We start from the raw sequence: 22,410 nt of genomic DNA, 5'->3' as shown, positions 1-22,410 counted from the left end.
CTGTTTGAAAGAATATAATTTGCAATTTTCGTTACCTCACTATTCGCGATCGAGTAGGGGGAAATATTGTTTTTTCTGCCGATGAATCAATTTGGTTTCTAAGGCGCAGCGAGAAAACGATGAAACATTTTCTCAACAAACGTAAATGTTTACGATCTTGAAAAGCCCCGAACTTCATAGTCATTCAAATTGATTAATATTCAATAACAGTGCGGATAGTAATTTCATCAAATGTCATTTTTACGATAACTGCAGAAATTCTCGCGCGCTCATTGGCTAATTTTCATTGTCAATAAGCAGACAGAAACAAATTTATAATTTATGCGATGCGTCAACGAGCGAGAGCGGACAGTTTGACCATGTTATCGTAAAAAACAAATTGAAGTCAGTTTTTCATGTCTGTCCTGTTATTGACAATAAATTTCGTCATAACATTGCCAAAGCAGTCTGCGGATACACTCGGCTATCGCCTCGTGGATCCACATCTACTTCCACAATGTTATGACAAAATTCATGATCAATAACAGGACAGATGTATGAAAACCTGATGTTAATTTGTTGATCTGTAGTTATTCTAATTTCCTTGTTGCTGTTGTTGTTCACATACAGCGCCGCTAGGTTAATATCCTTAAATATTTCTTACGTATTTTTCGAGTAAATCGTCGAATTGAAGTTTGTAAGTTTAATTAGTGGCAGTTATGTTGAAAGGACTTAAAAATTCTCTGAAAGTCTATTAATCAATCCTAAACTTTGTAGTTGTCGAAGGAAAACAGTGCCGTGCTGTGGCGGTATGTAGTCGTTTAATATTTCTCAGAGGTTTTGTAATATAACTCTGTCGCGGGTCATTAGTCCATAATCTAGTTGCACATATTGTTAATATCGCGGTAACTCAAAAGGGTCGTAGCTCTCAGAGGAAAATAACACAAGGTTCGTAAATGAAGGTTTTATTATGATCACAACATCATCAGAATACAGCGGAGATAATAAGACGAAGAGTTACGGACTTAGCTTTAACTGTTATAACGAGTACACTGTTGTTTACTGTACGCGAAAGATATGTACTGCATATTAATCTTCTTTTGGTTTTTGTTTGTTGTAATATTAGAAAATAAATTAATTTTATCACTTTACAAACTTGTGTCAGTTTACTGAAAACCATGCTTGCAAGATTCTTTTACAGATTCCCTACAAATGACGAGTACCACTGGAAAATTGTCAACCTTGGAAGGAAAGCAAAAGTTAATGTGAAACAACGCCACCTCCCCGCCACCAGCTCTACATTTCTTTTATACATATAGAGAGAGTTTGGTGCTCCCATCCTTGTGGTTCAGTACCCTCTAATACACGTGCGTACTAGGTGAGTGTCCCAGTTACAAGAACTGTAAGTCGTGACTGTATTACGTGACTGTAAGTAATTGATAACTTCGTGTCAGCTAACCCGAAGTTTAAAGCAAAGTTCAAAATTCGGGTTCCCCGACACGAAGGTATCGGTTACTTGTATGTCGTAACTGTAAGTGATAACTTCGTGTCGGGTAACCCGAAGCTTAAACTGACGCGAAGTTATCAGCTACTCACAGTTACAACATACAAGTAACCGATACCTTCGTGTCGGGCAACCCGAAGTTTAAACTACGGGTTACCTAACACGGAGTTATCAGTTACTTACAGTCACGTAATACAGTCACGACTTACAGTTCTTGTAACTGGGACACTCACCTAGTACGCGTGCGTAGTAGAGTGTACTGTACCACAAGGATTGGAGCACCAAACTCTCACTATAAGTATAAAAGAAATGCTAGTTAGTGGTGGTGGTGGGGAGGTGGCGGTGTTCGACATCAATTTTTGCTTTCCTTCCAAGTTTGACAAGATCGAAATCTCCCGCCAAAAGACTTAGGAAAATTTTATTCGAAAATATGATATGAAACGCGCATCAATTTTTGCCTTCCTTCCAAGGTTGACAATTTTTCTTTGGTCACTTCTGGGCCATTTTCAAAGCATCTGAAAGATCGAAATCTCCCGCTAAAAGACTTAGGAAAATTTTATTCGAAAATATGATATGAAACGCGCATCAATTTTTGCCTTCCTTCCAAGGTTGACAATTTTTCTTTGGTCACTTCTGGGCCATTTTCAAGGCATCTGAAAGATCGAAATCTCCCGCCAAAAGACTTAGGAAAATTTTATTCGAAAATATGATATGAAACGCGCATGGCTACGTACAAAGTTGCACCACAAGAGCGACAGTTCAAAACTCTCGCTTTAAGTATAAAAGAAATGTTGTGGTGGCTGGCTGGGAGGTGGCGGTTTTTGCTCTTCTTCCAAGGTTGAAAATTTTTCTTTGGCCACTCCTTTGAACTTGTCATTTTCAAGACATCTGAAAAGAAAAAAGAGAACTTGAAGGCTTAAAAAATACAAATATTTCCAACCAATTGCAGTGAAGAGACTTAAAAAATTATTCCAAAAGCACATGATCGTAACAACTTACAATCAAATACGTTTGAAAACTTAGACTTAAACAGCAAATTCGAATTTTAGATGCGCTTACAGTTCTGCCAAAACCGGCACGATTCAAAACCGATCGTCGTGAGATTGCTTTTATCTCTATTCACATTTTTGCACTAGAACTTTCATACTTTCACAGCGCGATTTCTGAGAAAAAATATTTTATTTTACATGTGCGAGTGGTTGTCCCTAAACGGGCATGACTTTATCGCGTTGTTCAGGTTTGAAAATCACGGTTGATATCTATTAAAGTTTACTCCTAAACGTACAACGAGAGGCTTCAACCGGTTAAAATCTGTCTAGTTCTGTACCTAAACGTCTCTAAATTCTCGTACACTTGGGTTAGTTGAATGCCTTGATATTAAGCATGGCTAAATTAATCAAATTCATAGTAAATATGTAAACAATAGCACTTACCCGAGTCTGCCCATCACGTTTACAGAACTGTCGATAGCGTGCGTGATGTCTTCGAAAGCCCACAAACTTTGAAGCAGCTCGCTATTTACACCTTACAAAAACAAAAAGGGATAAAAAGTGATTAATCTTATCCGTTAACCTTACCTTATCTGTTAACGTTCCGTTTAAAGTAAAATTAAAGGGCAAGAAGAAACGCAAGTAAGATGCAAATTGCGAAGTTCACTGTCTGCGGGAAACACACCTATAATGTTTTCTTTTCTGCAACAACGTAATAGACTAAATTTCAAAAAGATATTTTCCAAAACGCAAATAATGTGCTCCGTCTCTACCTTCTATACGACCAACAGTGATAAAATCATATTTTCTTATCATTTATAATATGGATAGGACCCTGCGCGCGCTCTGACTGGTCAAAAACCCATGTTTTATCAGGGTATAAAACATAGCAAAAGCGTGTTTTTTTGTTTTTCGCCCCATTACCTCTATATCATAAAGCAAATGAAGAAGCCTAGGCCATGTATTACATCGTGATAAAACACTCCGGAAATTTGAGAACACTCGAGAAATGTAGGAAACACTCACCTGTGGCTCGTGTTTTCTGCATTTCCCTCGTGTTCTCAAATGCCTGTCGTGTTTTATCACAGTAATACACGTCTTAGGCTTCTTTATTTGTTAAAGAAGGTTGCGTTAACTGTAAGCATGACAAATTAATAATTACTTGCTTGTTCCACGTTTTACATACTTCAAAGCCGAGGATCATAACTTTTACTATACATCTTTCACCAAAAACCATTCACTACAAAAGTAACGTCGTGTGCGCTGTTTAGGTACGTCACGCTGACCATAGTGCGGGCCACTGGTACACATATCTAGTCAAGTTTTCAGTACATATCTGTGTCCAGTAAGTTGGCGCAATGGTTTAGTGCCCGCCTCTCACTCCGAACATCGTGGGTCGTCCGTTGGACTCTCGGTCCTGGCGTAAAATTATTTTTTCCTTTATGAAAAAATGAAATAAATTGACAAAATCTTCCGTGTGCGACAATTTTTTAAATCAATTTTACAGTGCAAAATCCGAAGTTTACATAAATCAGCGATTCAATTCATACCTAGTTAATAATCACTCCCAATACTCAAAATTACCCATGATATATTGTCGTGGCGCAGTGAGTATAGAGCTTACCTGCCGGGCGGGAATTCTGGGTTCAAATCTCGGACTGTGCGGATTATTACGTTTTGTATATATTTTTTCTTTCAAAGTTACTTTTTTCTCTTTTTTTTTTTGTTTTGTTCTCTTTTTTGATTACTGCACGCTTCTATAACGATAAACTATTTCCCGACGGTTCTTCCCATTTCCTGGCTTTAAATAACGTGAAGCTTTTGATCATTTAGCAATTCGTCCTGTAAATAAAGCTTGAATTATTTCGATTTTAAACTCAAAACATGCTGGCCCGACAAAAATAGTTTCTCACGCCCTGAATTTGATAATCGACCATCTTCTCATGACAAAAATCAGCCATGACGATCTGTCTGATTTACAAGCCAATAATGTGAGTCCGTGATTGTTATCTGTGTCCCGTCAATCGATATGATCAGTCTACAGGGCCTGTGTACAGCCGACCGCTTTTTCAACCTCCATTGAACTGGCTGACCAGTGAGATTATGGAAATTTCAGTATTTCAGTACTACGAGACTTAATTTCACGGTGGACATGGGGTTGAAGTTCTCTATGCTTAAGTCCAAAAAAACACACAATAAAACATACTTTCAATCGTCTCAACGATTTGAAAAAAAAAAGCTTCACCACTATGGACTTTGGCACGCAGGACTGAGAAAGCTTAATGTACTGCGTCTGGTCAGCGGATTCATTAAAAAGTTAACATGAATCGAAGGAAGAAGCGAGCGAAGGAGTGAAAGTCAATGTCCTATCTACACTCAGAAAATGTCATTTCTGAGTAAAAAGGGAAGCGTTGTATGAAAAGAAGGTCCCCGGCCATACTGCGGGCGCATTACCAAATCCCTTCTATTTGCTTATTTTTTTGCTTAATATGACTTGGTGTGAGATTGAACTTGAATTACGGGCGCAGTTAAGATGTGAAAACTCAGAGAAGCTTTCCTGCAAATAGTTCTGAAGATCTAAAACGCAAGGTGATACTCCGGTCTACACATTGGTCTTGATGGGTTATTTTGAAAATTCCCATATTAGAGAGGTTAAGCATGACGTTAACGGCAGACGGCAAACGGCAAAGATAACTTCTGATTTTGAGTTCTTTTCTTCTAATCCGTAAATAAAGCACACAAAAATGGAATAACGTCTCCTACTATTCATTGCAAATACAAATAATTTCACTCTACTGTACACACAACTGAAGGGAGACGGCAAAAGTTTCATTTTTGCCGTTTGCCGTTTGCCGTAAACGTCATGCTTAACCTCTCTATTAAATAGCAGTTTCAACCAACAGTGGCCGAATTCGGATCCGATTGCTATGGCAACCAAACAAAACGCGAGTGAGGTATAATTAACGTTGTTCCACATATACGCATGGCGGACCTACTTTTACTAACGCTGAAGTTTTAAATGGGACTTACCTGTATTCTGGTGAAGCGAATGATTATAACGTTTAACATCTATCGTCGTTACGTTGAACAACTTTGGTTTTTTACCTCTGTGGAAGGTAACAACATTATTTGAACAAAGTGTTTTCTTTTCTTTCCAATTGCTTAAACTGCAAAATTTACTGCGATGATCATTCTTCACTTTCATCTACAAACGCAGTTCATATATGAATTATTTCATATAAACTTCACATCATTTCACTCCTCACGGGAAGATATGAACTCAATTAAGTGGCCTCGCTCCCAATGTGTGGCTTCATAGCTCAGTTGGTAGAGCATCGCACCGGTATCGCGGAGGTCACGGGTTCGAATCCCGTTGAAGCCCTGATTTTTTTCCGGCTTCTTCTTTCCAATTGCTTAAATTGGAAAATTCACTGCGATGATCATTCTTCACTTTCATCTACAACCGCAGTTCATATATGAATTATTTCATATAAACTTCACATCATTTGTTTTCTTTTCAGTTGGCGGCTCGGCACCAACGCTTGCTCAAGATCAACTGAATCAGTCGAATCACGCAGATAGTTCAATATAGTTCAATTACTATTTTGAACTGTTTCGATTTTAGCTTTCGCTTGGGCTAACTTGCGCTTGGCTTAGCTTTTCCAAACAGAGATGTCTCCTCCTCTTAGCAAATTATCCTTTCAAAATTTCTCAGCCAATAGACACATGACCAACTAAGCACACTTGGGGGTGGGGAGGCTTATAACCAATTTCTAGCATAGGGTTAGTTAATGAGGGTGAGGCGCCTCTGGTTTTCACAGCTAGCAAAGCCTTGGCTGGCTAACACATCTTTCAAGGAGCAAGTCCCTTGCTACCGCTAATGCCACATCGTATCTTAACATCTGACTCAAAATCTGCATTGATAATTACGCAATCTTTCTTAACAGTTGTTAATATTATCTTTTTATTGACATGAATGAATCTCATTAAAAAAAGGAGGTAGGTGTTTATTTTTGTCCCATTAACTGATTGTGCCTTAAGGATTTTGTCACAGATTTTAAATTTAATAAACTTAAGTTAGTTAATAAATGTGTTGATATCAACGAGGTAGCATAAAGCATAGCTCAAATAATCAAATCTACATTAAACTTGTTAACAGCATAACTTACTTGAGTTCGCCCCTTGTGTTAACATAAAAATGTGACAAGAACTTATGAAAGCCACCTTCTCAAACTTTGAAGTTGCTCACTGTTGACATCAAAACAAGAACAAAAAATTGAAACAAAAATGTTTTACCCTTATCTGATTTCCCTCAAAGTTTATACCAGTTGCCATTTTAAAATAAAAGACCAAAAATAACACAAATAAGATGCAAAATTGTCTATCGTAAACATTTCTGCTATTGTTTATACTGCACAACAACAGTTTAACTGACAAGAAACTAATTTTAAATAAACAGTTCTAAAGCGCAAAGTAATAATCAATGCCAAGTTACCATTTTTATGACTGTCACTAACAAAATCTGCCTTTCAGTAGACAAAACAAATTTGTAATTGTCTGTTCCATGATTTACATCCTTCAAAGCTGGGTTCATGAATGTAACATCACAAGATACACTTGTTCAAAGATCATAACATTTCAATTATATGACGTGTGCTGTCATCAAATAGCTGTATTTTTTGTTATGTGACTGGACGACTGGCAGTAAAGGTATCTAATGCGTTCTGATTGAATAGCTAGCTAATTGCTTTGCAAAAGACTTATTAACAACATACCCCAACTGACACTTTTATTTGTTATGTCTTTTTTTATGAGCAAGGCAAAATTTCTTACTCAGTCACGTCCAAAGCAGATCCACAGGCCAGCCATCATATAAGAAATTTTGGAAATTCCAAAACTAAAATTCAATTCCAATTAACAATAACCGCAAATTTGGATCTCAAGATTTATAACCAAAGCAAATGCAGAAAAAAGAATTATTTAGGCTAGTTCCATACGCATGCCTAACAGACCTATTTTTGGTCATGCTAAAGTTGCCAAGGGAAATTACCTAAATTCTGGCAAAAGTGATGAAAGATTGTCATATTCAACATCATTGGTCAATAGGTTGACAACATTTGGTCTTACAATCCTGTGGAGGTTGAAAAGAGTATTCATTAATCAGTAATATTAACATTAATCATTATATTTGAAAAAAGAGACTTGTAAGGCTTTTTAAAAAGTCAAGTTAATACTGAGGGAGGAATTTGCATCTGGTGTGATTGCTTAAATTATACCTGGGGAGAAAGTATAAATCTGTAGAAAGTATAAAACTCAATTTGGGTTGAACATAATTATGTCTCGGGAGAGGGCTTATATCTAGGGGGATTATATTTGGGGGGGGGGGGGACTAATATCTTGGGGGAGTACTAATACCCTGAGGGAGGACTTACATGTACATGTATATCTGCGGAGAGAAGTATTGTGAAGAGGACCTAACTCTGGCAGAGAATGCTTACACCTTACTTGAGTTTAACTCTGGTAGAGAGCTTGAATCTGGTGAAATGATTTCATTCACAAAGAGTACTTATACCAGAGGAGAGGGTCAGCTTTTGAGTCTGTGTTTGAGCCTAGTGGCCTATCAGGCTTGTGCTAGGGAGAGGTTTTATATCTAGGGAGAGGGTGTATACCGTGGGGATGACAGCTTATGTCTAATGAAAGGGATTATATCTAAGAGGTTTTATATCTAGGGAGGGGGTTTATATCTAGGGAAAGGGTTTATATCTAGGAAGAGGGTTTATATCTAGGGAGGGGTTTATATCTAGGGAGGGGGTTTATATCTAGGGAGAGGGTTCATATCTAGGGAGAGGACATACATCAAGAAGGGGAGGGCTTATGTCTAGGGAAATGGCTTATACCTAGGGAGAGGGTTTATATCTAGGGAGAGGGTTTATAACTAGGGAGATAGGGTCTACATCTAGGGAGAGGGCTTGTATCTAGGGAGAGAGCTTATGTCTAGGGAAAAAGCTTATACCTAGGGAGAGAGTTGATATCTAGGGAGAAGGCTTATATCTAAGGAAAGGGCTTCCATATACAACTAAGGAGAAGGTTTATATCTAAGGAAAGGGCTACTATCTAAGGGGAGAAGGCTTGTGTGTAGGGGGAGAAGGCTTATATCATGGAAGGGGGAATATATCCAGGGAGAATATTAACTTTATTTTTATGTTTCTAGAGAGGGTTTCCATCTAGGAGGAGAGAGCTTATGTCTAGGGAAAAGGATTCTATCTAGGAGCAGGGTTATATCTAAGGTTGCAAAAAGCATTTGAGGAATACCAAACACTTGAGTCCCCATTTGATTTTAAACATTTGCTCAGGTATTTTTCCTTGAACATTATCTGTTCCATAAGGCTTAGAGTTTCCCTCCAGCATGGGGAGATGGCTTAAATCTGAGAAGAGGATCTACCTGCAAGAAGTACACCAAAATGCAGAGATAGGATTTACACCTTAAAAGAGGACAACATTGGGAGACAGTATCATACCTCAAGGAGGGTCAACATGTGGAGAGAGAATTTGTACAACTGTATGTGTTTCTTCAAAGAGAACCAACATCTGCAGAACTTACTCATCTGATGGGAGGGCCAACACCTAGTTAGAAGGCTTACCATACATCTTAGAAAAGGGCCAGTATCTGGAGAGAGGGCCACTATGTTGTGAGATGGCTTATATGTAAGAAGAGGGACAACATTTGGAGAATGGGCTTGTATCTGAGAAGAGGGCCAATGTCATGAAATGGCTTATACGCAAAGAGAGGGACAACATCTGGAGAAGGGGCTTACATGTACATCTGAGAAGAGGGCCAATATGTTGCGAGATGGCCTATATGCAAATATAGGAACAACATCATTCTGGAGAAGGGGCTTATATTCAAAGAAGGCCAATATGTCGTGAGATGGCTTATATGTAAGAAGAGGGACAACATTTGGAGAATGGGCTTATATCTGAGAAGAAGGCCAATGTCATGAGATGGCTTATATGCAAAAATAGGAACAACATCTGGAGAAGGAGCTTATATTTGAAGAAGGCCAATATGTTGTGAGATGTCTTATATGCAAAGAGAGGGACAACACCTGGAGAAGGGGCTTATATTTAAAAAGGGCCAATATGTTGTGAGATGGCTTATATGCAAAGAGAGGGACAACATCTGGAGAAGGGGCTTATATTCGAAGAAGGCCAATATGTCATGAGATGGCTTATATGCAAAGAGAGGAACAACATCTGGAGAAGGGACATATTCGAAGAGGGCCAATATGTTGTGAGATGGCTTATCTGCAAAGAGAGGAACAACATCTGGAGAAGGGGCTTATATTTAAAAAGGGCCAATATGTTGTGAGATGGCTTATATGCAAAGAGAGGGACAACATCTGGAGAAGGGGCTTATATTCGAAGAAGGCCAATATGTCATGAGATGGCTTATATGCAAAGAGAGGAACAACATCTGGAGAAGGGACATATTCGAAGAGGGCCAATATGTTGTGAGATGGCTTATATGCAAAGAGAGGAACAACATCTGGAGAAGGGACATATTCGAAGAGGGCCAATATGTCATGAGATGGCTCATATGCAAAGAGAGGAACAACATCTGGAGAAGGGACATATTCGAAGAGGGCCAACATGTTGTGAGATGGCTTATATGCAAAGAGAGGAACAACATCTGGAGAAGGGACATATTCGAAGAGGGCCAATATGTCATGAGATGGCTTATATGCAAAGAGAGGAACAACATCTGGAGAAGGGACATATTCGAAGAGGGCCAATATGTCATGAGATGGCTTATATGCAAAAAGAGGGACAACATCTGGAGAAGGGCCATATATTTGAGGAGGGCCAATATGTTGTGAGATGGCTAATATGTAAGATGACGGCCAACATTTGGACAGAGGGATAAATCTGGGAATAGGGCCAACATCTCATTCTGGAGAGAACTAATACCTGAGAAGAGAGCCAACATCTAGTAACAGGGCTTAAATCTGGTGAGAAAACTTACATATTATATAAGGGGATGGGGCCGACATCTGGAGAGAGAGTTTATACATGTATCTGGAAAAGGTTTCATAACTAGCCTTATATCTTGGGATGGGTTTTTAACTTTTATAGCAGAGCTCTGGCTGCACAAAGGGTCACCAAGCAGAGCCCATACTCATATAGGTAAGAAAAAGAAACCCAAGAATTGATTTTCTCATGGTTAGCATGGCTAGCGATATTACTTGTGGGCACATACGAACAGTGGCGATGGCGACACAATGTTGACAGCAACAGACTCCTGCAAGATAGTGGCCATACTCCGGCTAATAGGTTGACAGAGACATGCAGCCTTGGTTTACATGTATAACGTCCTTCTTTGATATTGGGCGTCCCCGTTATGGTCAATTGACACCTGTCAAAAGAAGGCATCTGGTGACCAGTATCACGTGACCATACTCCAGCTCAAGTTTAGAGCTTATGAAGGTCAAGTGTTTTTGAAGTTGACTGCTGACCAAGTGCTGGTTTTCAATTCGATCATGGGCTCATGTCAGGTTAACTTCAGTTGTTGTAAACAGCTGGGCCGGGTTGTCTGGAAGCCGGTTAATGCTAACCCAGGATTAAAGATTAACGGAAGTATAAATTTGCCTTGTATACGAATGTTTTTCACTGCTTTTGTTTTGTGTATTTTGAGATTATTCAAACTCAAAACAGAATGCCAAACTATACTCAGACAGAAAACATCACAGCAAAGTTACAAAACTCACAGCACTTATCCTGGGTTAGCTTAATCGGGCTTTGAGCAACCCGGCCCAGGAGCTGCCTTTTTAGGCTTGTCTAAATCTGTATATTGATAAATAATAGAAGGGCACATAGGTCTTGCGAGAGAACTGATATGTGGAGACTGGGTTGATACAAGTGATAGGTCTTACATCTGGGAAGAAAAGTTATAAAAATATCAAGGTGCGATCCAACTGCAGGACCAGAATTTGAGCTGGTTTCAAAGTCATTTGCATGGTTTGTTTTTAACTACACATGTACTGTGCTGTTTAACTTAAGCTCAGATTTCATCTACAACAAAATTTTTGCAGGCAATCAACAGTGTCTGTTCCAGCAAATAAGAATCCCTCTGATCCTACATGACAAACAAACCCCGCTTCTTGTCAAGAACTCATGCTGAAATTCATTGTTGTGAGGTTTATATTGTGGGGAGAGAATACAGGATGTCATGAAGGAGGAAGGACAGGAGACGGGAAGAGGAGGGAAGTTAGGAGCTGGTTTACTATAACCAATTTTTATCTGGCTTGTGTTTGTAGCCAATATAATGCAAACTCTGATTGGCTAGTGAAGGCGTGGCAGCCTCATGGTAAGTGTGCTGGACTCAGTCCAGGTTCAAGTCCTGGCCAGGGACATTGTATTGTGTTCTAGGGAGGGACACTACTCTCACAGTGCCTCTCTCCACCCAGGTGTAAAAATGGGTAGCAGCGAATTTAATGTTGGGGGTAACTGTGTGATGGACTAGCATCCAATCCAGGGGAGAGTAAAAATATTCCTTTTGCTTCGTACTACAGTAACTGGGATAAGCTCCGGCCTGATTGGCCTCTTGGCTTGTCTGCATCCTTCACCTTTTACCTGATTGGCTCATTCTAGTAATGCCCACAGGCCTATTACAGGCTTGCAAAAAAAGCAAAGGCCGTGGATGTAATAAACAACTTATTAACCTCAAAGGTGTTGTCTTTAAGGAAAAATCTCAAACCTTGGCCTTGTTATGTTGACGTCACTATTCCAGCAAGGTTTATGGCATCAATGGGCATTAAAGAGGCTACAATTAAATAGAATTATTTTAATATTACTTACTTCAAGAGGGTACACATTGTCTTCCTCCACTTCTATCAAACTTGCTGCAAACAGTAATGATCTGAAATCAAGAATGTCATACTGAATTTTATTTTTATCATTCTAAAGCTGTAGAATAACAGTATCATTGTACAATAGTAACAGTACAATAATTATTGTCTACTACTATTTCTTTTAACTTAAACTAGTTCCTTTTTAATGAAATAGATTAGATTTCATAATTCATTCATCAAAACAGCATATGGCAATGTCTTGAATACCGTGGCAGCTTTTAACTTGGAAAAAAGGGCAATTATTGAAATAGGGCTGCTTATTTATCAAAGTGGCTATGAGCCACTCAACTTGGAAAATGGATCATCTGTAAACCGTGACAATTTTGATGCCACTGACTTGAGGTTTTAATCTGTAGGTTAAGTTAAAGCTTAAGCACACTGGCAAGACGCAACGGTAAGAAAATCCATAATGAGGTGTAACACCATTGAAAACATTCATGAAGTTATTGATGATCCTCAGCCAAGACAATTATAAAGAAAGTACTGCTTCTTGTCTTGTCAGCAAAGCAAGTATAATCAGATTTTCATTTTTGTTCCTATTGTTTTCGTTCTTATTTTCCTAGATTTCTTACTTAAACCTTGTTACCTTTTGAGAGATCTTAGAAATAAAAAAAATATATATCCAATGTACATGTAGAGTCATACTACAAGGACAGCGCCGCATCTCGTCCACTCAACAAAGTTAAGCCCTGTTCTGTGGGGTTCCTGCTTGGATGGGTGACCAAATATGATTACTCCGTGTTGTAATAACTTCTTTTTTCCACTTTATTTATTTTTTATCTTCCCTTTCCAAGGTGATATTTGTGACTGCTAAGCTCCCCGTCTTGTGTAATGTCTTTTTTTCTATTTATCAACTATTTTATTGAAATCATTTTGCAATGTCCGTATTCATCTTTGAAGTATTTATTTACAATACTGTATAAATATTAAATAGCGAAACACGTCATTCGAATTCTCCCTAATTCTCTTGCCTGTTGATCGTCCAAAACTTTTAGTCACGGCTTGAATCATAAATTAGAAATTCATAGAGCTCATCAATTTTGTGATTTTCAATATCTCCTCAGTTTTCAACAATCGGGTAAAGTTAAACCCGTGTAAGTGGACACCTTCGGGAAATGAGCTATTTATATAATTAGCTTCTATATTAGATAAAAATGTTTGTGCAAAAATCTATTCAATGTAGATCATTTTTGCAGTAAGATATTGAGTTCTTGGGTCAGAAATTCAAAGAATAACTTACTTGACATGGCGCAATCAACTGTAAAACAGCCTTGGACAGGGCAATGTTTGAAACCCGGGGGGGAGGGGGGGGAAGGGCTCCTATATGAAAAGGTGGGGGATGCTTGTCGTCTCGGGTACAAATCAAGGATTCTGGTCTCACTTAGGGTGATCGTGACAAAACACCACTTTCGCTGTCAAAGTACAGTATCTCTCAGGGTGCAGTCGAAGAAATAATAATAAAAGAAATGCTTTCATTAATTTTGTTTTCTGCTGATCTTTTGAGATCTCTCCTTTCTTGAACAGTGGCTAGTAATCGAATGTATTCCGTTTTAAGTGGTATCTTTTGGGGGTCTAATGAAGCTCGAGCAATACCCACATTAGTCTTCTTTAGGAGTTAAACTCAAATTTTCTAACGAGCTTCCCTGACCTTCTCATATGGGAGTTCCCTCCCCCCCCCCCCCGCCTTCAATTCCAAATGTCTAACAGGAAGTGACCCAGTGAAGGAGTGATGGAGTGAAATCATCCCACCACTATAACTTGGAAATTGTGAATATTTTATAAGTAAAAAATGACACTCAAAGGAGAGCACTTATTAGACAGAGGGTGCTTACTGGAGGGAGGGCATTAAATCACATCATTACAGTTTACAAAGCATTATTCAGGCTGACCTGAATGAAATTCAGGCTAACCGGGGTGATATTCAGTCTAACTGGAGTGATATTAAGCAGCCACCTATTATACTAAGCTGCCAGTTATCAAAGTCCTGAAATTATTGCCGGTAAAATACTGTAAATCAAACCCTCATTAACTGGACACCTCTATTAAACAGCCATGGCTACCATTTGGTTGTCCCAATGAGGGTTTTTCTATTGTCTTTACCCCTATTAAACGGCCACCTAAAATTTAATACACATAAATTAACTTTGTTTTGGAAAAGGTGATGGCAGATGAGAGTCCAAAATAGAAGGTGATGAGTGTTAAAACATTCAAACACATTTATATTATAATTGTCTTGAATTGACTCCATGATCTCTAAGAAGTAAACCCGATGTTGAAAATGCTCAAGGTAAACAAACCCCTATTTAGCGGCCACCTCTCATTTCCCAGAGTGTGACCACTCAATAGGGGTTCAACTGTATATCTCATACTCATAATACCTTCTAAAGGGATCTAATGTTTGCTTGTACAGTACATCCCATAATAACACTGACACTTACTCACCTAATTAATCCATGCTACCATTGCATTCTGGGGTCCAAGATAGCACTGTTCTGAAAATTATACTCTGGCAAAATCTTTTCTGCAATCAAATTGAAATTGAATAATAACAAAACTGAGAGGGAACCTTTGAACCTAGTAAAATTAATGAAATTCGGTTAGACCTACACCTTGTTAGACATACTCCCGTGAAGCCTTTACCATAATGACTGTTCAAGAATTATTTTCTTAAATGCTTGGCCTGAATATCAGGAACAAATAATTTACAGTCTCGAATTGCAAACAGCTTTGTTGTAAGACAGTACAGTCTTTCCTCCACAGAAACTCAGGAAGAGAATTTGTTGCATTCTTACACCAATCTCATGTACAAAGCTCAAGATCCAGTCAGCTCATGCAGACAGTCCAGATTCCAAAACAAGTTTCTTATCTTCTATTTGTTTTTGTGTGGGACCAAGTCACAGTTTCACAGATCAAGAAACTCAGGAAGAGAATTTGCTGGGTGGAACCAACTCCTTTGCAGGTCAGTTCTTACACCCATCTCTTGCACAAAGCTCAAGATCCATTCAGTGCATGCAGACAGTCCATATTCTGAAAAAAGTTTCTTATCTTCTACATGTACTTGTTTTCTGAAGGACCAAGTCGAAGCTTCACAGATCAAGAAACTCAGGAAGAGAATTCGCTGGGTGGAACCAACTCCTTTGCAGGTCAGTTCTTACACCCATCTCTTGTACAAAGCTCAAGATCCATTCAGTTCATGCAGACAATCCAGGTTCCAAAACAAGTTTCTTATTTTCAACCTGTTTTTTGAGGGACCAACTCACAACTTCAGAGATCAAGAAACTCAGGAAGAGAATTTGCTGGGTGGAACCAACTCCTTTGCAGATCAGTTCTTACACCCATCTCTTGTACAAAGCTCAAGATCCATTCAGCTCATGCAGACAGTCCAGGTTCCAAAACAAATTTCTTATTTTCAACCTGTTTTTTGTGGGACCAAGTCGCAGCTTCACAGATCAAGAAACTCAGGAAGAGAATTTGCTGGGTGGAACCAACTCCTTTGCAGGTCAGTTCTTACACCCATCTCTTGTACAAAGCTCAAGATCCATTCAGCTCATGCAGACAGTCCAGGTTCCAAAACAAATTTCTTATTTTCAACCTGTTTTTTGTTGGACCAAGTCGCAGCTTCACAGATCAAGAAACTCAGGAAGAGAATTTGCTGGGTGGAACCAACTCCTTTGCAGGTCAGTTCTTACATCCATCTCTTGTACAAAGCTCAAGATCCATTCAGCTCATGCAGACAGTCCAGGTTCCAAAACAAATTTCTTATTTTCAACCTGTTTTTTGTTGGACCAAGTCGCAGCTTCACAGATTAAGAAACTCAGGAAGAGAATTTGCTGGGTGGAACCAACTCCTTTGCAGGTCAGTTCTTACACCCATCTCTTGTACAAAGCTCAAGATCCATTCAGCTCATGCAGACAGTCCAGGTTCCAAAACAAATTTCTTATTTTCAACCTGTTTTTTGTTGGACCAAGTCGCAGCTTCACAGATTAAGAAACTCAGGAAGAGAATTTGCTGGGTGGAACCAACTCCTTTGCAGGTCAGTTCTTACACCCATCTCTTGTACAAAGCTCAAGATCCATTCAGCTCATGCAGACAGTCCAGGTTCCAAAACAAATTTCTTATTTTCAACCTGTTTTTTGTTGGACCAAGTCGCAGCTTCACAGATTAAGAAACTCAGGAAGAGAATTTGCTGGGTGGAACCAACTCCTTTGCAGGTCAGTTCTTACACCCATCTCTTGTACAAAGCTCAAGATCCATTCAGCTCATGCAAACAGTCCAGGTTCCAAAACAAATTTCTTATTTCCAACCTGTTTTTTGTGGGACCAAGTCGCAGCTTCACAAATTAAGAAACTCAGGAAGAGAATTTGCTGGGTGGAACCAAGTCTCCTTTGCAGGTCAGTTCTTACACCCGTTTCTTGTACAAAGTTCAAGATTGCAGCTTCACAGATCAAGAAACTCAGGAGGAGAATCAATTTGTGGAATCAACATTGATTAGGGCCAGTTCTTACACTGTAAACATATCTCTTGTTCAAAAGATCCATTTGGTGCATGCAAAAATTCCAGGTCCCTAAACAAGTTTCTTATCTTGCCAGTGTGATTGATGTTATACAAATCTTACTTGCCATATTGTACATCTAGAAATGTTCCCAAAGATTTTCACTTTATGTAAGTTGCCACCTGAAGTCCAGGTTAATATTTTTATGATATAATGGCGACTTAAAGAATTTTCAGGGATTATTAAGAGTCTACCTGTAAGTCGCAACACCACCCCACCTCTTACCACCTTCACAAATCCAGGGATACCTCAATCATACAAAACAACATTTGCTATAAAGGCCAAACATTCTTTTCAAAATTAAACTATGACATTTTGTTTGCTTGATATATCATGAAGTTCAATTAAAGCACTCAAGTTTGGACTTAAAGAAATAAAGCCACCTGTTCCAGCAAGCTCTACCTACTTGGAACAGACATGCCCCTCGCTCGATATTTGGCTGATTTTGTTACAAAGTGACTAGTTAGGTTACTGAGACAGAGATACTTAAGAACTGCAAGCTAAGATTTGTTGTTGATTTATTGTAATAGTTTTCATGGCTCAGTGGCGGAGTGAGGATTGTTGTGAGCTGTGTAACTGCTCCTCCAGTAGTTTTCCCAAGTTTAGTTCAGATGAAACACACTGTCAATCGCTGGAATTAAAGGGAGTTGCATTCTCGAGTTTTGGCTGGTTTATTAGCCCCAGAATATTCAAAAACTAATTGGAATACACTATGAATAAAGGTTTGTATTTGGCAGATAGTTGGTATCCACTATCAATTATTGAAAGTTGATCTACATATAAATTGAGAGCAGTTACCACGTCATCATTGTCAAATGTAACCCAGTGGCTAATCTACATGTATTAACAAAAAATAACACTCAATACATTGTTCACAGTTTTGCTTCACACATCCGTATACCACCAAGTTGACAATTTTGAAGAAAAACAATATCTTAATTTTCCGCTAGATCTTAGTGAGACCATTGACTTGATTTGAAAAGAAATGGAAAAAGATTGATTCTTTAAAACAAAGTTATTGATAACCTCTTACTGATAGCTGTCATAAGGTTGGCACCCAGTTGTAAAAATTAATAATTTTGTAATAATTATATGACAATAATAATATTAATAATCATAGTAACAACAGTAATAATAATAATAATAGTAATAGAGCGGTTTTCAATTGAGTGTTGTAAAGCCAAAACCAAACCAATTACTTACCAATTAGACTACTCAGCTAATCTCAAACCATAGTAAAACCAAAACCAAAACCAAAGTAATTGTCTAATTACTTTCGACACTCAATTGAAAACCGCTCTAATAATAATAATAATAATAATAATAATAATAATAATAATAGATCGCAGAACAAGAAAATTGCTAACCATGAATGGAGGGTTCCATCCACGGGACTGTGTGGCACGACTTTATGTGCCAATAAAGGATGGAGGGAGAGGTTTGATATCCGTAGAGGATTGTGTCAATCTAGGAGACCGGATTTGGTGATCATTGACAAGAGAGACAAGAGCTGTCAAATTATAGATGTGGCAATTCCAGAGGATAATGGGGTGAGAGGGAAGGAAGATGAAAAAGTTGAAAAGTATCAAGATCTAGCAAGAGAAGTTCGAAAAATGTGGGGTGTGAGGACAAAGGTTATTCCAGTGGTAGTGGGAGCATTGGGATCAATACCACTGAGATTGAATGACAATCTGAGAGCCATTGAGGTGGGCATTCCTGTTGGACTGATCCAGAGATGTGCATTGTTGGGGTCAGCAAGAATTCTTAGAAAGGTGCTGGAGATGTAGAAAGAAGAGAAAAAGCAAATAAGAGGTGTTTCTTGGCTTCCCTAGGCAACTTGTTGTTGCCCGGAACCAATGACGAAACCAGCTTCAATATCATCAATAGCTGTGCGAATCTTTAATAATAATAATAGTAATTATAATCATAATAATAATAATAATCATAATAATAATGATAACAATCATAATAACAATACAAAGATCTTGAGATTGAAATCGAGGAAACATGGGGAATGAAAACAACAACTGTCCCAGTGATCATTGGAGCTTTCGGGCTTGTCAAGAAGGGAACAGAAAACTACATCGGCAAGATCCCAGGCAATATTAGAATAACAGAGCTACAGAAGACCGTCCTCCTTGGAACTGCTCACATACTTAGGAGGACTCTATCCATCAAGTAATCCAGCAGACTTATGACTGCCCTAGGCTCATGGATTGAACTCGGCACCATAAGTTAAAAGCGGCAAGACTTTAAGGACTTTGTGGCTTCCTAGAGTTGGTTCCCCTGTGCACGGTTATATGCAGAAAAAGCTACATTCCTGTAAGGACACCAAAATGGCCACCCCGCTTGATTTTCGCAGGGGCATGTCATGGCCAGTAAACTGTTACCGTTTAATGCTAAGACATGTGATAAGACATGTGGCGAACATGTGAGTATGTGAGCAGGCCATGTGAGCTTATCTTTCCGCTGGATCTTTGACTTCTTTCCATTCAATCGCCGTACGCTTCACTATTATGTGCGCTCAGCGTTAGACTTTGGTGAATTTAAATGCTTCGACGATAGCATTTATTGAAATCTGAGGGAATTGTCCTTGTCTATTAACACGACTTGGCTTTGGGATGTGGGAACAGCTACAATTTGATTGCATTTGTTCATTAGTTCCAGTCGCAACAGATAGCTCAGTCTTTGTCCGGTCAAAATTTTATTGTTTGGAATTGGTGGAAAAGTAGTCTGAAGGCAAGACTCACAAATCTACTTTATTCATCAGGGAAAATACTCCAATTAAGGGACCGTTCATTTTTTATGAGAGAGGGGGGCCTGGTGGGATTTGGGAAGCACCATTTAAAAATTGCATGACCCCCCCTCAGCTTACCAATTTTTTCACGTGCCCCCCCCCTTATAGCGGTCATTTTTTGGGATGACCCCCCCCAAAAAATTGAACAAACAATATTTAGATTTCAACTTTTTAAATATTTCTCTATTATCCCCCTACTTCGCGTTTTGTGCTCACTGTGAAGACAATATTTACAATCCCTATACTACAGAGAGCTGTTGTTTGAAAAACAAATCAAAAGAAAGAGAAGTCAATTTCGGATCTCCTAGTTATGGCTCACCCTGAGCGTGTGGCATTTGGCCTCTCATTGGCATCTCCCTCATCTGAATTGATGAATGCCCACAGTTTTAATGTAAAACAGATCAAATGTATAGAAGCTAAGTTGACGAAGGTCACGCAGGACATGGAAGCACTAGAAAATAAGAGCAATTATAACAGCATATTCAAGGGCATACTCAAACATGCACAGCACATCAACAAAAGGAGAAGGAAAAAAGAAAAGCGCAGAAAGTCAAATGCGAGAAAGAGGAAGCGGACTGAAAACAACGTCCAACGAGTTTATGGAATCTGTGTTGGAAACCCGCTAGGAAATGATCTTCCACAATGCCTTGTGTACCCTCCTAGAACGGCCGTCCCGGAAGGGTGTATTAAAGTTGAGGATGCTGCCACGTCGTTATTTAGAAGAGATGGGCCATACATCGCACAGCTCTTGGAAGGGAATTATTTCACCAATGCTGCAAGAAGCAGAATCACCACCAACCTTGAGCAGGAAGTCAGAGATTATGTCTACACCTTCATGTACCCTGAAGAGTACACTCTGACGGAAAGCATTGCTGCTTCTTGCAGCATCGGTGAAAGAGACTCCCATAGCAGCACAAGCGGCAACGAAGAACTCGACGGCAGCGAAGATGAAGATGAGTGCCAGTGAAAGTTGCATTCGAAAATAACAGTGTTAAATACTTCTTTTCAGTAGCTACAAATGCTTTTTTGTCGCCAAACATTTTTTTAAAGCAGAAGGAAAGTTTGTAATAAATTTGTATCCTGCCTTCTATGTTTATTCTATAGCAATTTTTTTGATATTCAAACATTATGCCATTTTAAAGTTTTACTAAAATATTTCACGTGACCCCCCCTTTTTCCCTTATTTTTTTGGGATGGCCCCCCCTTGAAAGCCATTTTTTTTCGCATGCCCCCCCCCCTAAATCCCACCAGCCCCCCCTACCTGATAAAAAATGAACGGTCCCTTAGTCGCATGGAGTTGGTTTACAATAAACGAGCATGCGATTGCAAATGCTAGCTTAAATTTGTGCTTCCAGCTTAGAATAATGTACGTAATTTAAATATTCTATGAAACTTGTGAGTCTACAGAAACTGGCGGGGTCACGCAACGTATCAACAAATCATGACCTCTTCACTAGCATGGACTTTGACACTTCACACGTCTGACTGTAAAACCTTGATTGCTGCTGAAAAATGTTGATTTTAACAATAGACAAAGATTGAAAGTCAGCAAATGAAATCATTTAAGGTTTATATATTTAAGTGAGGGCGTCGAACGCACTCTCATAATCTCTGATTACTACTAGTAATAATAATAGTAATAATAATAATAATAATAATAATAATAATAATAATAGCAACATAGCACTATTTACAAGTAGATCATTAAATAACCCTAATTACAACCAGACGATCAATAACGTTGTGCCTCATATTAAAGTTTGTACGATGACACAAGTGCTAGTTTAATATTCAGATATTTATCAAAAGTACTAGTTACCTGTTAGATCTTCTGCAAGCTAAAAGTTCGAGTAGCTGTGCGTTTGACAAGTTTTCGCCAATATTTTTCATCTAGTCAAAGAACTGACCTAATTTAATGAATCCATAGTATTGGCGTTAAGTTTATTACCAGCTAAATAAAACTAAAGTTTATTTGTACGCGTAAATAAATAATCAGAGAGCTCAGTTTCAGATCGGAGAGCTTACCTTAATTCAATGCAATCCTGCATTTCTTGCTGATTCTCCAAGTACGTGAAACTTGTGTTGGTTTTTCTTCTGCATAGGGTAACTTCCAATTGTTTATACGACCTAATGTCCCAAGACCTCAGGAAGAAAACTACACATAAAAACGCAGTGACTGAAAACACGTGGGAGATTCTTTAGGCTACCGCCATTTTGAATTCTTCCGCCGTTTTGAGGGGTCTGATGACGAATCTTCCCGGAACTTGGTTGTCGGAGTGGGGACTGGACAATAGAGTAACACTGTCAATCGGCGCATTTTCTTGACAGCTCTTATAAGCCTAATATGGGGCATTATGTGTATGCCAAGCCTTCCCTACCTACCTATCGATCACTCTCAAGCATGTCAAGCACGCTGCGGTACAGTCCGGTGAGAAACGGTCGAAATTATCAGTGACTACTTGGTAAGGGACTGGTCATAAAGTACAAGGCGGGGGAGAGGGGTGGGGGGGGGGGGGGGCGAGCGCAAAGCACTTCCAGTACAATAGTCCCATGGAGACGCTACACTACAGGCCTGGGTTGTTCGAAAGGTGGATAACGCTATCCACCGGATAAACCACTATCCAGCGAATAGCAAGGTTTGTTTTGTCAACACTTATCCACTGGATAGCGTTATCCAGCCT

At 39.0% G+C, this 22,410-nt stretch overlaps 2 protein-coding genes across 7 annotated transcripts in view; one reads left to right on the top strand and one right to left on the bottom strand.

Annotated features, from left to right (window-relative positions):
* The window catches only part of LOC145498197 (uncharacterized), a 358,759-nt gene that overhangs the window by 108,898 nt on the left and 227,451 nt on the right, over nucleotides 1-22,410 (top strand). The window lies entirely within an intron of this gene.
* Nucleotides 1,205-22,231, bottom strand: LOC145498198 (uncharacterized). Of its 5 annotated transcripts, XR_014050795.1 has the most exons (7): nucleotides 21,755-22,231; nucleotides 14,823-14,901; nucleotides 12,328-12,388; nucleotides 7,523-7,603; nucleotides 6,642-6,720; nucleotides 5,503-5,579; nucleotides 2,925-3,007 (listed from the first exon to the last, which is right to left on the bottom strand). XR_014050795.1 is itself a non-coding variant. In XM_081478099.1 (3 exons), exons 1-3 carry the CDS (start codon nucleotides 5,675-5,677, stop codon nucleotides 2,257-2,259), a joined length of 381 nt encoding a protein of 126 aa, XP_081334225.1. In that variant the 5' UTR covers nucleotides 5,678-6,168; the 3' UTR covers nucleotides 1,205-2,256. The 5 variants fall into 5 exon arrangements, 2 of the variants coding, with proteins under 2 accessions (XP_081334225.1, XP_081334226.1); XR_014050793.1 differs by lacking the exon at nucleotides 21,755-22,231 and having other exon boundaries at nucleotides 10,730-12,388; nucleotides 14,823-15,833; XR_014050794.1 differs by lacking the exon at nucleotides 21,755-22,231 and having other exon boundaries at nucleotides 14,823-15,833.

This window comes from Orbicella franksi, chromosome 9, assembly GCF_964199315.1.
Source record: "Orbicella franksi chromosome 9, jaOrbFran1.1, whole genome shotgun sequence".
Classification (NCBI taxonomy): domain Eukaryota; kingdom Metazoa; phylum Cnidaria; class Anthozoa; order Scleractinia; family Merulinidae; genus Orbicella; species Orbicella franksi.
Note: the sequence above shows the minus strand (reverse complement) of the source record. Positions and strands in the feature narration are given on the sequence as shown.

What these genes read in the sequence shown, in the direction of transcription:
- LOC145498198 (XM_081478099.1), bottom strand. Translation starts at nt 5,677, where the DNA reads ATGAAAGTGAAGAATGATCATCGCAGTAAATTTTGCAGTTTAAGCAAT. An exon ending in TTCGCTTCACCAGAATACAG is followed by an intron (nt 3,008 to 5,502) that starts GTAAGTCCCATT and finishes TGTTTTTGTAAG; the next exon opens with GTGTAAATAGCGAGCTGCTT. An exon ending in AACGTGATGGGCAGACTCGG is followed by an intron (nt 2,372 to 2,916) that starts GTAAGTGCTATT and finishes TTTTCTTTTCAG; the next exon opens with ATGTCTTGAAAATGACAAGT.